The sequence below is a fragment of the Lontra canadensis genome, unplaced genomic scaffold (genome assembly GCF_010015895.1).
Source record: "Lontra canadensis isolate GAN:19392208 unplaced genomic scaffold, GSC_riverotter_1.0 scaffold34, whole genome shotgun sequence".
Taxonomy (NCBI): domain Eukaryota; kingdom Metazoa; phylum Chordata; class Mammalia; order Carnivora; family Mustelidae; genus Lontra; species Lontra canadensis.
This window is the reverse complement of record NW_022631028.1, coordinates 14,489,454-14,504,551: the sequence shown is the minus strand read 5'-3', so window position 1 is coordinate 14,504,551 and position 15,098 is coordinate 14,489,454. Positions and strand designations below refer to the sequence as shown.

The 15,098-nt window shown below is 37.3% G+C and overlaps 1 protein-coding gene across 5 annotated transcripts in view; it reads right to left on the bottom strand.

Annotated features, from left to right (window-relative positions):
• The window catches only part of CNTN4 (contactin 4), a 917,793-nt gene that overhangs the window by 154,528 nt on the left and 748,167 nt on the right, over positions 1-15,098 (bottom strand). For all 5 annotated transcript variants that reach the window (XM_032867432.1, XM_032867434.1, XM_032867431.1 and 2 more), the window contains 2 exons: positions 9,809-9,911; positions 7,041-7,225 (listed from right to left, as the gene is read on the bottom strand). In XM_032867432.1, the coding sequence (XP_032723323.1) occupies positions 7,041-7,225; positions 9,809-9,911 (288 nt within the window). The remainder of the gene's footprint in view (positions 1-7,040; positions 7,226-9,808; positions 9,912-15,098) is intronic.

Genomic DNA, 15,098 nt, shown 5'->3' with positions numbered 1-15,098 from the left:
GTTCACTAAGCTCACTTCTACCCTAGAAAACCAAGGTATGACTCTAGCCTGACACGGATTAATTTCCTTTTAATTTATAACTTAATCACTACCTAGTAATTCCCAAAATCTGCTCTTGTTGAATTTATCCCTTTCTCCTTCCCCTATCTCCTTTTGAGCAAAATACCAAACATTGACACTATGTATTTATGGAGTACCTCATCGGTGTCCCTTTTTACATATCATTTCTCAACCTCATAGTAACCTATAGGCTAAATAGAATTATCCTCATTTTATAGATGAGGCCCAGAAATATTAAGGTCTCAATTCAGAATGTGGTTCAGTTAGGATGAACACACAGGCCTGTTTGCCTTCAACATCCATGCTCTATCTATAGGCTCCCAAAATCTGTTCAACCCTACCTATCAGTGATGATGGGAGCATTCTTTTGAACCTGTGTCTCTCTAAGTATGGTCTCAGGACCACTGGGGTTTCCCAGGTCTCTTTCAGAAAGTCCATGAGAACTTTTCCTTCCAACTACCTATCTGTAGGAGACCAGATTTTCCTCTTACTTCAACCAAATCAATACGTCATGACAGACTGACTAGAGAAGCACATAAGAGTCCAGCTTTCTTCTGTTAAGACAGACATTAAAGAGATTTGTGAAAACATAAGCAATGTCTCTTTTGTCATTAATTTTTTAGGGAAAATACAGTCAATTTCTTAAAATATGTTAATTTTGTTAACATGTTTTCATTTTAAAATAAAGAAATCACTGAATTAAATTCTTCATTTTAATTTCTAATATGGTATCTATTAGTAGGTATAACCCACATAAGCAAAAACTCTTTGGAGTATTTAATAATTTTTAAAGGTGAAAAGTGGTCTGAAACGAAAAGTGTGAGAACTCCTACTTTAGACAAGCACAGAAACTTGCAGATAAATGAATCCACTTATGTAAAACTTGCCACAAGTATACTTAAACAATATTCCTTGCTGGGTAAAAAATTGTAATAGCACCTCTGCTTTCTATGGCAATACAGAGTGAAGGAACTGAATTGTATTTCAATATGTTGTCCTTGATATGGCTTTTTCTTCCCTAATCTGAAGCTTCTCTTGGGTAAGGATCTCATGACCCTACTTCTGTATCATTTCCCACTGGCCATCGTTTACACTGTGTTCTCAGTGTGCACCTCTTGAAATATTGCAGTAAGCCATCTTATTGGAACTACCAGACAAAGAGAAGGAAACAAAATTTGCTGACTTTATTTTAAGTGGCACCGAGGGAAATTGAGGGTCTCCATATCAGTTCTGTCCAGGACAATTAGGCAGACTCTTGCTCTACTGTGGAAGTACCTTATCTACTGTGTTCAGTTTTTGGTCACTGTGTCCTTTAAGCCGCTCTGTAGGGCTGACTTTTATCTAGTGATCACATATACTTAGCATATCTGGGGGGAAATTAGTATGCTGTCCTGCATGATGCTTCGGTATTCACTTACTGATGACTTTAGAGATACTCAAACATCGTTTGCAGAGTCATCGAGCCTACAGTCACGCCATTTGAGCCAAAGGACCAAAGCATACAAAGTCTAGACACACAACTAAATGTGTAATTTTGGAATGGAAAATAAAAAGAGCTATTTGGACTCAATAATCAGGTGATTATCTTACAAAATAGGAATTGAGAAAGTCAACTGTTCATCTGGATGTTTTCATTTTATGACCTTGGTTGTGGAAGATATGCAGAAAAAGTATCTAGATGATTAATGGGTTTCCCCCTTACCTACTGTATTAAAATGTCTTCTTGGCAGGAAAATTAACATGCAGTATAACAGAAAGAGCAGATCTAGTCATGGCTCTGACTCACACTCACTGTATGATCTTGGGTAAGTTATTTTATGTCTCTGGGCTTTATTTTCTTTCCTTATAAAAATCAAAGGGTTGGCCTCCATAGTTCCTTCCAGTTCAAACATGACAGGATTCTATGAATTGAAGCCTGCTCAAATATTATATTCCTCAAATATCCCATTTTCCTAATGGAAATATGATGACTGCACTCTCCTAACACCTGTTACCTATAGGAGAAATACAAAAGGTATTAAATATCAGGTTCTTTTAGTTCACACTTCATGCTTCTAAATGATGGCTATTTAATACTATACGTCTATTTGTGAAAGAAAGGAAGTGACTATACAGACACAATGAGGTGGAAAAATGAGTAATTATCAAGTGAATTAAATCCATTTTATACTTTCCTTTACCTTCCTCAAAGATAATTGCTTTAGCACTCTCATTCTACTTTGTCTATGTGGACTGGCTACAGGACCTGATGTGACAGCAAGCGGTGAGCTTTGTGGAGAACCAAGAGCACCTTAGCATGCTTGTACTTTAATCTCAGCTTCACTCTGCTACTTGCAAACAGCTTAGCACAGAGCAAGGGTTCTCACCGTGTGGACTCTAAACAAGCTGTGACAGCACTACTGAAGCATAACTTCTTAAAAATGCAAATTTTCAGGTCCTGCCCCAGCCCTACAGAATCAGGACCTCTGCATAGGGCCCGATAGTCAGTATTTTAACAAATTTTCCATGGTATTCTAATGCACACTGAAGTACAAGAACCTCTAACATAGAGGAAGGAGCATGGCATTTGGAATCTAGCTCTGCTTCTTACTATGTAAACTTAAACTGGCTCTTTGGGAAGCAGTTCCATCTACAAACTGAGTTTATAAGAATAAGATCTAACTTCGAAATAATATCTTAAGTTTCTCCATTTATTTTGTTCTTTAAGTCCCAGACACCAACATCTCACCTCGATGGCTCCCTGACTGGTTGTCCTGCTTTGGCTCTTGGTTCCCCATAATCTATGCACCACAGAGCAACCAGAGTGGTCTCTAAAGCAGTGAATCCTATGGAGTCATTTCCCTGCTTAAAATCCTCCAATGGTTTCCCATTATACTCAAAATAAAACCCAAACTCTGTGCCTGGCTTGTAAGGTATCTGTCACCCTCCTATTTTTCAAAACTTTTTGCCCTTTTTCACCATGATTTAGTTATATTGGCTTCCTTGATGCAGCTCAAACATGTCACGTAATTTTCTATCTTGGGGCCTTTGTAATTCTTTACCTTCTGCCTGAGGTGTACTTCCCTTGAAAGTCTGGCTCTTTCTCATCCTTCAGGTTTCAGCTCAGAATTCAATTCTTAGACTAGTCTTCCCTGACTACCTTATCTTATGAAGCCTTTCCCCTCCTACTTGTTATTTTCTGTCATATCATTCTGATTATTCTCTTCATAATTCTTAATTACAATATGAAACTTTCTAGTTCATTCATTTGCTTAGTAGTATATTATCTTCAACTTCTAGTAGGATACAAGCTCCTTGAAGGCAGGGATTTGTACTGCAACCCTACTGCCTGGCATTGCCTGCCATAGGTATAAAGACCTCTTTAAGCAATAGGCTTGAGCAGTGGAAATTTGAGCAAGGCAAAATGGCCTAGAATAACCACCTAGCTGAATGCAACAGGGTCATTAAGCTACCCACCTTGAAATAGTCATAGGCCCTAACTTACCACTTATAACAGGGGCAAATTTCCTAAGATTACCAAAAATGGGCAAATTCCATATGTTGCCATACTCCCTCACTCCACCCTATAACTATAGCCCCTCACTACCACCTCGTGGCAGACATTCTCTCCTTTGCTGTCTCCATTGCTCCCTTGGAGTGTGTTCAATATACTATCTCCTTTGTTATAAATGGGTGAATTTTTTACTGCCTGTGCCACCAGCCCTCACCCAATCAGGATGCCTCACAATACATCAGGCAATGAAAAAAAACATAGTTGTTGAACAAGTTAATAATATATTAAAATCCCTGGAAAATTTCTACCTTTAGCAACAAAGATTTATTGTATTTTACTCTTGAAAATTACAGATCTATTTGTAGAAAGTTTTTTATGCTGAAAAAAATGTCTGAAAGATCGTATTAAAAGTAGACTGCACTATATAATGCATAAACTTATCCTGTCACTGTATCCCATACCTGAAACTAATGTAACATTGTGTGTCAACTATACTCAAAACAACAACAACAACAACAAAGGAACAAAACAAAAACTAAACCACAGGCAAAAATAAAATGGAAAGACAGGGTAGGGTAAAATGTTTTATGTCTGAACTAGTTTTAATTCTTCACAGAGCACAAATATGAGTAGCACATGCTAACCTAAAGATAGAACTATAGTGGGAATATTCCAACCAGGAATGGGGGGTCCACATTCTGACACAGGGAAGATGGGAACAACGGAATCATGTCCAGAAGGTGGTTGGAGGAAGGTTTAATTGTTCCAGTGTAAGATGAGAAAAATGGCCGTATCGCTAAGCTAGATGAGAAGTTAACACACCTGTGGTTGTTGAAGTGGAGATTTGATGAATAGAATATACAACTAAAACCATAAAAAGAGAAGGTTTCTAAACTCAAACCCATGGTTTATAATCCCTAAGCATAGCACATCTTAATGTTATAACAAATTCTCTTGTCAACAAAGATGGAATGTTCATGGATAAGTGACTGGGGCTATTTTCTCCCCTTTTGTGATCTACACAGTGATTTTAATTATAATAACTCATTTAAATTGAGATCTAGACAGCTGGATATTAGGAAGTCAGCACTAGGAAAACCCAATAGAGACCCCCCCAAAAAAAAAGAGAGAGAGAGAGACAGAGAGAGAAAATGACAGCGAAGCACTTTTGTATAATTAATCTCTCCTGTGACAATGAAAACAGTTCGATAATTTCTGTGTCACTGATATGCTAGTTGAGGAAAAACAAAAGAATAAACATAGATGCAATAGCCAAGTGCTATTAAAGTCAACTTATCTGACAAGCTTCTAATACCAAGGGTGTTTGACAACTGAGAAAAAAGCCGAGTTATCTTCAGAAAGCAGGCAAATTTCATTCTGCTCTTTCCCCCATGCATGGATGCAGATAACTCCATTTAAAAGGGAAACACTGTTAGAACCTGATTTTCATCTCCAGGGCAGGATCCCGGAAGGAAAAAAACCAAACCATTTTATTGCACAAGGCTGAGGGCCAGGGACCAGTTTGACTCTTCAGAACAGTGACTCTGGAGTATTCTTTTTCCACTGCAGGAAAACTTTGACTCACTAGAAAGCACTACACCAACTCCTGATTACAGAACATTTCATACTTTCATAACAAAAACAGATACTTCACTTAAAAGAAAGCCATGAAAGCGAAAATGATCTTATTCAATTAGCTGAACAACTCAAATAACACTCAGGAACAGCCACAACTAAATAAAAAATTCTATTCAGCTAATAAAAAAAGAGAAAACATTGGCCATTTATCTGAATAGTTTCAGGTTGTCCTTGCCTGACATATATGAAATTATTATGCTTGTGAGAAAAACGTACTCTAAACACTTGAAAAATACATCAATTGTATCTCACTAAACAAATGTGTAACGTTTGGTCCTATGGTTTTCAGTCAATGGACTATGGAGTCTTTTACTTTTCAACCAATCAAATAAAGTATCAACTACCACAGTTTAAGAAAGACCCAAGATGACATTTCAAGTCCATCATCTGGCTTGAGTAGAATTAGTCCTTTATAATTGTTGAAGAAAGATGAATTATTAAAGAAGTGTATAAGCTTATTCAAACAACTGTTGCCCATGTCATCATGTGAAATAGTTTCTAGAACCATGTGTGCTCACCTGTCACCCTGGATATGTCAGGTAGGTAAGTTCTAAATCCTGAGGGTCATGTCGGGGAGCTCCCTGCAAGCTAGCTGATACTCAAAATCTCCATTCAGTTTCCAATCATGTTTCTAAGGAAGATTTTATGATGAATAAATAAAGTCTTTGGCTATATATATATATATTTTTTTTTTTTAAAAGACTATTTATTTATTTGACAGAGAGAGATCACAAGTAGGCAGAGAGGCGGGGGTGGGGGGGTGGGGGGAGGAGAAGCAGGCTCCCTGCTGAGCAGAAAGCCCAATGCGGGGCTTGATCCCAGGACCCTGAGATCATGACCTGAGCTGAAGGCAGAGGCTTAACCCACTGGGCCACCCCAGGTGCCCTAATCTTTGGCTATATCTTAAAACCAAAATGCTTTGGAAGAAGAATTGGTAAAATATTTATTTTAAATAAATATTATTATCTGTTATTTCAAAAAAATAAGGACATTTAAAACTCTTGCTACAAATTGCCCCTAAAGAACTACTCTCAGCACTTTAATATTCATTGTTGTATATTTAAACTATTTTTGAATAATTATCAGTCTACAATAGTTATTTCCCATCTCCCAGAAAGATGGGATTCAGACATGTTCCAATTTGGCAGAACTCAATTTGCTTTCAAAATGCCTATCCAATGAAATTCTTCTTTGGATTTCAAATCAATACCCTGACGGGTTTCCAAGATTGGCTAAATTGATGACCACGTGCTGGAGGTTTTACATTTATATTACGTTTGGATCAATGCCGATGATTTTATTGGAATAGGAGCAGCTGCACATAAAATGTCTTTGGGGTGAGAGAGATTTGTCACGCTCTACTCTGATAAGAACTAAAATTGGGGGGTGTGCATTTTGAAATGTTCATGGTACCACATTAAATTGCTATCAAATAGAAGCAATTACAAAGAATTAACATGAGCCCCAAATCAAAATTCGAAAGAAGAAAAGCACGCAGTTTAAAAAGAAAAACATCAGGAGAAGGAATCGCAAAAGCTTTCCTGTGTCATGTTTACAGCTTGATGGGAAGAGGAAAAACACTTCTTTGCAAGTGCATTCCCACTAATGCCCATCTCCCAAACACCTCAGCCTGATTTCTTCCTCTCTGCTTGTCAACATCCTTGCCCCCCACCCTCACTCTCCACACCAAGAATCAGCCCAGGAACGCTAATTAGCAGCAAACCAAGGCTTTTATACAGTCCTATTTTACACAATCTTTCCGGAAAGCCTGAAAGGAAACCTCCCAGTTTATGCTTTTAGTACCAAGGTTTTTAGCATTACAAATGATAAATCCTAAAGGTAAACTTACCATAAAAAGTCAATTGTCCCCTTGCTACATTTTTCCCTCTTGAATTTTCAGCTACACATTCATATAAACCAGCATCTTCCTGCTGAAAATTGGGGATTTCAAGAATTCCATTTGACTTGTGTCTTCTGGCTTTCCTTGCTATAGGCTTTCCATCAGCTCTTCTCCAGATAATAGTTGGTACCGGACTGATAGTGAGAATAAAAAGGAGTACATTAAATTAGAGAAAACTGTATCTTTTATTTGAACCTATGCTTCCCATAACCCCTTTCTTCTTAGTTCTAAACATATAAGCTTGCCTTAGACAGTATTCCCAAACTTCATTCATTCACATATCACTATTATGATTTTAGCTATATCCACATTTCCAGTATTACTATCTATATATTAAGTGTTTTCTTAGAATCAAATAATCTTTCTTAACCTTACTAAAAATATATAATATAATCACTAAAATAAAAACAGATTTTACATGCTTGTTGAATTTTTTAGTGTAACTGTTTTTTTTTCCTAAAGCATAAATATGAAAATAGAAATGTCTGTGCACAAATGTGTCAGATTGAAGATGACTGCAAATTCTTTCACATTCTTCCCATATGAGGTCCAGGTTCTCCTCTGCCTTAAACCTGCTGGGTTGTTTGTCTACTTTGATTATTGAAATAAGACAGAAGTGACGTTGTGTCAGTTTTAAGGGTTAGGCAAGAAGAAACTGGCAGCTTCTAATTTCTGTCCCTTGGAACAGTTTTTATAGAACCTTACCAACTTATAGCAGCAGCTGACTAGGAGAATGGTTTGGGGAAATTTTACTTAAAATAGTAAGATAAGGAAAGAAGCCATCAGTGGGGTCTTTATGTACTCTCAAGGCATCTATCACCCTACAGCCATAATTGTGAGAACACATCTTAAATTGCAAGGAGGGCATCACTCAGTCTGCAAATCAATGGTTTAGCAAGCTAACCACAGCTTTTAAGAGTGCAGCTTCCTTTCAGGGGATACAATTATTTACTTATTTATTTTTCACAAAAACACACACAGAGAAGTAATTAGGCTAAAGACTTGCTAATCTTCTCTGGAAAACCTGAGATGGTATTTAAAAAATTAAAGCCATCAATTCTACTATACTTGTTTTAGAACAATTTAAGTTAATTCAACAGACACTAACTCAAAATGCAGAAATGGCTCTATCAAAAGTACATTACGGGTGCCTTTACATTTGATGAGATATATACTTAATACGTGCCTTTACAAATAACTGTACTTAGACATAGTCTTCCTGCTCTTAAGTGGGCAATGATGATGTGTTTTGGCAGCTGGATATGCATACCCAAACATTTCTGTGCAGACTGGAGGAGCCCAATTTTGGTCTTTTGTTTTTATTCCAGTGCCATTCAAGCAGTGTGAATAGAGTTTAATTCATACCCCCTTTGAAATATGAACGATTTGAGTTTTGCTCTTTTTCCAAAAAAGATTTTTCAAGGTGTCACCTTGCATAGTTTACCAAATTTATACCTAGCTTATCCAGCTACCTGTTTCCACCTTTTCCCTGGATTGCGTTTCCTAACGCATATATTTAAAATAAAAAATGGGCCCACACTATAATGTTTAGTAATCTGTTTTTAGTCTCTTAGCAATAAATCATGGGTATTTTCTCTGTCTCATATGTTGCTGTACAACTTGCCTTTTAATGTCTGTACAGTGTTCAGTCCTACAGATATATCATAATTCATTTCATATGGTAAGTTTTCAGGATAGAAAAACTTATCACTGTATTGCATTGTGCCAAAGTTAAGATACTATTGTAGCTCACACTGCCCCGACTTAAAAACATTGAAACCAAAAGAATCCTTTTATTAGAGCTGAAAATACAATGATAAAAAGGAACATCTTTCTTCTATGGCTGGTGTGAAGTGCAAAAAAAATATACGGAAACAGATTAGGTGCTGATACTGGGGTTGAGCGTGTTAGTGTTGTTGCATTAGTCAACATTTGGGCACAGGGAGAGGATGGGGAGTTAGCGACAGGCTAGCTGGAGAGAGGGAGTAGGGTGTAGAGATTAATGTTCAATCATTAAAATCACAGATGATCTACAAATTTCATTTCAGATGATAGTGTGTATCATTTATGCCAAATCCTTTTTTCAGTGTTACTGGGAAAATCTTAACTGATCTGTTTTTCATTTTCTTTCTGCCCTCGCAAAGATAATCTATGGAAAGGTTAATTGGATCCCAAGTAGGCTTATCACTCCATAGACATAATAATAAAGTGAATAATTTTCAGATGTAAGATCTTACCTATCTTTAGCTAGAATAGAAGGAAATCCAAACTAGAGAGAAGAGACTGGGCATTTAAAAAGAATTTCAAGAACAGTCTGATGCATCCTCTCTAAACTAGGGCGAGAATCAAAGTCCATATTTTCCCAAAGAGTCAGCTTGAGTGTATCTCAAATGAAGGCTATTGTTTTCCTGTCATTCTGGGTTAGACAGCGTGCACATTACAGGTCACAATAATAGAACAAAATACTTTTTCAGAATTGCCCATTCTCTTCTCCTTTGTGGCCACGTCAATTGTGGCAGCCTAATCCCCCTTGTGCCATTACACGTCCCCTCTCCGTGGTGAGAGGGCAGAATCAAGATGCATACATAGAATTACCAAAAGAAAGGCTTGTCTTGCTTTTCATTCACCTCAGAAACCATTGTGTGAACAGTGCACATAAAATTGTCTACCTGCCCCAGCTGAAGGGAGGACAAGATGGAAGAGAAACCAGAACTTACTTTCCTAAGGCAAAGCATTCCAACTTCACTGTTGTTCCTTTGGCAGTCGGCACTGTTTCTGGGAAGTGCACTTCTATTTTTGGCTCATATTCACCCATCACCCCTGTGAATAAACAAAGGAACTAAGTCTCTGAGGTTCTTTTTAAACGTATGTAAGTGTTCTTCTGTTAACGTAGGATGCTCTCATACATCATTGTGTGCACAATTAATTTCTTCATCTAAAGCTGGTTCTATCTCTAACCAGCCTTGAATTATGGCTCTTCTCCCAGTTACTGCTAGGGGAAATTTTGTATCACAGTGCCGTACCATCTGCTAGGATCAAATTCTTCATGCATTCAACTTCACTTATCAAAAAACATTTTGTTCTTTTCTTTTCTTTTTTTTTTTTTTTAAGGCAGTCATGGACCAAAAAAGGAGGGGAGAGATAATGTCCTAGTCATCAGGAAAATAAAATAAATTACTGAAAATATTGTAGAAAAATTTTAAGTATTCAAAAAAAATATTTCCATGATCGATTTGATCTATATAAGAAAAAAATCTTAATAATCAATTTGTGACCACAAATTACTTTATCATTCACTTTCAACACCAATCTCATCCAATCATAAATTAGTGCACAGAGGATAACATCAAATGCCAGTATTAGTGTATTCTGAACCAATGTAAAAAGGACAGTAGGAAGTAACTATAAAAAAAATCTTAAAATTATACCCACCTTCTTAATGGCATATGTACTTTGAAGGTCATATTTTCCCATATCCTAGAAAATGTACAATTGTGGCCAAGGTAACATAACCTAACAAAAAATACTTTTTCTAAGCCCATATTTTAAGTCTAAATATCTAAGTGCATACTTTACCTAAGTCCATACTTTATAACTGAAGACTTACCAATTATTTATCAGTACCTTCTTGACCCCATCTCCCACTGCTCTAATTGATTGAATACATTTATTTCTATTCAATTTCGAATCCTTTTCCATGGTCTCTGATTCAGCTGTGCGAGTACAAAGTTTGGAATTACCTAACTTCGTAAGAAATGATAGGCTCCTCCATTTCACCTTTTAGGTATTCTATAGTTACAGGAAAAAAGACTGAGGGATTTAGAAGAAAAGGTAAAAGCAAGGAACAGATGATGACAGGTACAATGACAGAGGGAAATAATTTCATTCGTTTTGCAGATGATCCTTTCTGATGCAGCTTTGTTTGGGAAGCATCAGGGGGATTTCCTTAATGTGTAAAAAGAAAATCAAAAGTGTCAGATGACATAGCTGTCTAGCTAGGTTTGCTATGAGGTATGTCATCCGAAGTGCGAAGTTGAACATACCTGTTTAGTTTTTTCCTTTCATAGAATGATAGGGAGGATTGGATTTGGAAGGGACCTTTGAAATAATTTAGTTGAGCATTTTTCATCTTGGCATCCATGGATTCATACTTTCCCACAGAGTGGATCTGTAGCTAGCAACCTATTCTCAAAAGGAGCACCTGGGTGATACAATCAGTTAAGTAAGTGCTGAACTCTTGGTTTTGACACAGGTCATAATCTCAAGATCATGAAATTGAGGCCCACATCCAGCTCCTTGCTCAGTGCGGAGTCTGCTAACACTTCTCTCCCTCTGGCCACTATGTGTGTACACTCTCTTTTCCTCTAAAATAAATGCATCTTAAAAAAAAGGGGGGGAGGGATTCTAAACCATTTCTCCCGGAATTAAAATCGGTCCAAATCTGTCTTTTCCTTTTGAGAGCACGGCTGTAATCTCAAAGAGGTCAAGAAGTTTGTCTTCATTTTTACAACAACCTAGTTAGTGTTCCAGGTTGCAGCTCTGGTCCCTGATTCCTCTTTTATTATGTACTCTCACCCCTGTAATGAGTAACACTACAAAACTAGATTCAAATGCACGAAAACCATGCTTGCCACATTCAGATATAAAACCATTCCCTCCTTTTTGGCTGGGCTGAGTTCTCGTGCACTTCAATTTGGGTTTGCCTTTCTTTGAGCATTTGCTACCAAGCGGGGCCTGTAAAGAAGTGGCGCTTGCTTATGCCGGCATTCGCACACAGCTGCTGAACTTGTTAACCAACCGCGAACCGTTGACTCATCATCCCATAAATATCAGCAGTATGACTCTGAGTGCAGGAACAAGTTAACACCTTTTACTGCTGCGTGTATGGTTACGTACTCCAGGAACAAGGCTAATTAAAAAAAGAATTGCTTTGAGAAAAAGAGGTCTTTTGTGCTCTCAGGAAATCAAAACAATCTGCATTGCAGTGTGTCCTGTGTGGGAGGGAGATGAGACAATACTGCTAAAATACAGGGGGCAAGGCTGTTTCAGCAGCCATCAGGGTTCCCCCTGCCTCCTCCTTCAATAAACATTACATATACACTAGGTTTCTTTAACCCAGCTCTGAAAGATATACCAAGGAAAAAATATATCTCACCGGACCTTTTTCCGGAGAAACTGAAATATCACTGCAATGCAGAGACAGAGTGGAAGATCCCCAGCCCAGTTCTCTCCTCATCCTAAATGGCTACGTACCAAGGCCCAGACTCCAAGTCCACTCCTCCAGGATCCTTCTTCTCCTCTGTCCGGCCTATTCTCCATCCCACAGTGGCCTTTAAATGACCAGATAGCAACAAAGTCTCTTTGCCTCAGCTCTTAATGTTTCCCCTGACTTCTTTAAAACACACACACACACATACACACATTTATGGAGGTATAATTTACATATAAATACCTGGCCAATTTTAAGTGCAATTCAAAGATTTTTGGTAAGTTGACCAAGCTGTGAAGCCATCACCAAAATCCAGTTTTAGAGCATTTCCAACACCCATGGTCCTTTCGGCCTGTTCATCATTAAGCCTCAGAACTTGTTCTAGCCCCAGGCAATAACTCTAATCTGCTTACTGTCTCTGAGAGTTTGCCTTTTCTGGAAATTTCATAAACATGGAATTAGAAACTCTGTGTTCTTTTGCATCTGGACCCTTTTACTTGGCAGAATGTTATCAAGGGTCATCCTTGTTGCAGTATCTATCAGTAATGTGTTCCTTTTTATTGCTGAATAGTATTCAACTGTTTGAAGATACCACATGTTATTTATTTGTTCCCTGGTCATATTAGCAACAAGGTAACACGAAGTGAGTGGCTTAAAGAGAAAGAAAGGTATTCTCCTATAGTTCTGGAGGCTAGAAGTCATAAATGAGGGCCATGACAGGGCTCCACAGCCTCTGACACTCTGGTAGAATCGTTCCTTGCCTCTTGCTGGCTTCTGCTGGTGGCCATCCATCTTTGGTGGTCCTTGCTGGTCAGCTCTGTCACTCCAGTCTCTATCCCTGTCGTCATGTTCTGTGTGTCTTCTTATTGTATTTTTACGATGACATCAGTCATATTGGATTAAGGACCCACCACCACCCATAATGAATTCATTTGAACTAATTACACCTATAAAGAGCCTATTTTCAGAAAAGGCCATATTCTGAGGTGGGGGTTACATCTTCAACATAGCTTTTTTGGGAGACATGATTCAATCCGTAATATCAGTTAATGGGCATTTATTCAGGTTGCCTCCATTTTTGGCTATAAGGAGTAATGCTTCTAAGAACATTGGCATGCAAGTCTTTGTGTAGAAATGTCTTTCATTTCTCATTTTCCCCGTGATTTTTATGTGGATGTCTTTTCCCTTGCTACATGTCTCAGCTCAAATGGAGTCCCTTCAGAGAAGTATTTTCTTATCACACTATCTCAAATAAGTCCCTATGTTATTCTTTATCAACATCTTATTTCTTCCATGTTAATTACACAATTCATAATCATCTTGTTTATTCATGACTCTAGTATCTGTCATTTCATCCCGATTGTAAAATGCATGAGATTAAGTAATGTGTCTGCCTTTTTCACATGTACCTCTAGCTTCTATCATTGTTTCTTCACTTACTAGGTACTAAAAAACTACTTCCATATAAATAATGTCATTTTACACATAAAATTCTGGGCCACTCTCAAAGAGCATTATTGTTTTCTATCATCTTTATAGCTATTTATAAATGTTATCTTTTTCTTTGTGCTTTCATTTCCTGGAGGAATGGAAATACTTCTGATTTTTTTCTGTAGCCCTCACAAATCCTAGTTCAGTACCAGGCATATGGAAAAAAAAAAAAAAAAGGTGATCAGTAGAAATTTGTGGAAGAGAGGGAAAAGATGGAGGAATATAGGCCTGATACTATGACACACAGTAGCCATTAAGTAAAATTTACACTTGTTCCCAGGCATGGAAGTCTTTTCTAAAGTATCATCATCATGGGTCCCTGTATGAGTTCACTCGATTATAGTGGTTTTTTTTCTAACATGAGCTCTGGGTTGTTTAGGTGGTTATATGGATGATTTCTGGGTTAATACACACTGATCTATATTTATAGCTTTAGAAATTAAAGTAACAGAGTTAGTAATAATACAGATTGATCTGTATTTATAGCAGTAGTTATAGGACATAAAGATATGGATCAGAGATGGGATGGCATGGTTTTCATGACGTTTAAAGAATTTTCATTATATATAAAGATTGTCCTAGTATTACAGTCATAAAAAATGAAGGAAGCAATTTTCTCCAACTATATTATCAACATTTTTGGGGGGGGGGCACCTGCGAACTGTTCCATTTAATTTGGTTACATCTGGCCCAAGCTATATTTTTATTTGACTATTTATTTCATTTTAACTATTTTGGCCTTTACTTTCTACATTAAATTCAAAAAGCTATTGCTGCTTTTATGTTTTATGAAACAAAAGTCCCTTTAAAACAAGAGTACGTTTTTCAAGTCATTCCTTTGACCACCTGTACACTTTTGAACTTAATTGGTCTATAGCTGTTCTGCTGATTTACAGAATGATTAAGCAGAAAGAGAAAGGTTACTGATAGATTTGCTCCAGACATTTTTTCCATCTTCAAACTATTTAAAAGGTGGGAAGACATAAAGGCCTAGTTGTGTCCACACAACCAAGGTAAGTAGAAATAAAGAGTGCATGTCATATAGTCAGAATCAACCAGGATATATGATCTCAGTAATATTCCCTTTCTCTTGCATGATTTCATTCAGTCATGATACAAATGGTCCACAGAGACAGCTTTTACTTTCAATTTTAGAGACATTTACACCTACAATTTTAAATGTAAAGAAAAATAGAAGTCTCATTTCATGAGAATGTTTGTCAATGTTTTCCATTCTGGAGTAAGAGACCCATCATAACAATAGTGAAAGGTCAGTACTTGAAATTCTACACATTAGAATCCTCAGG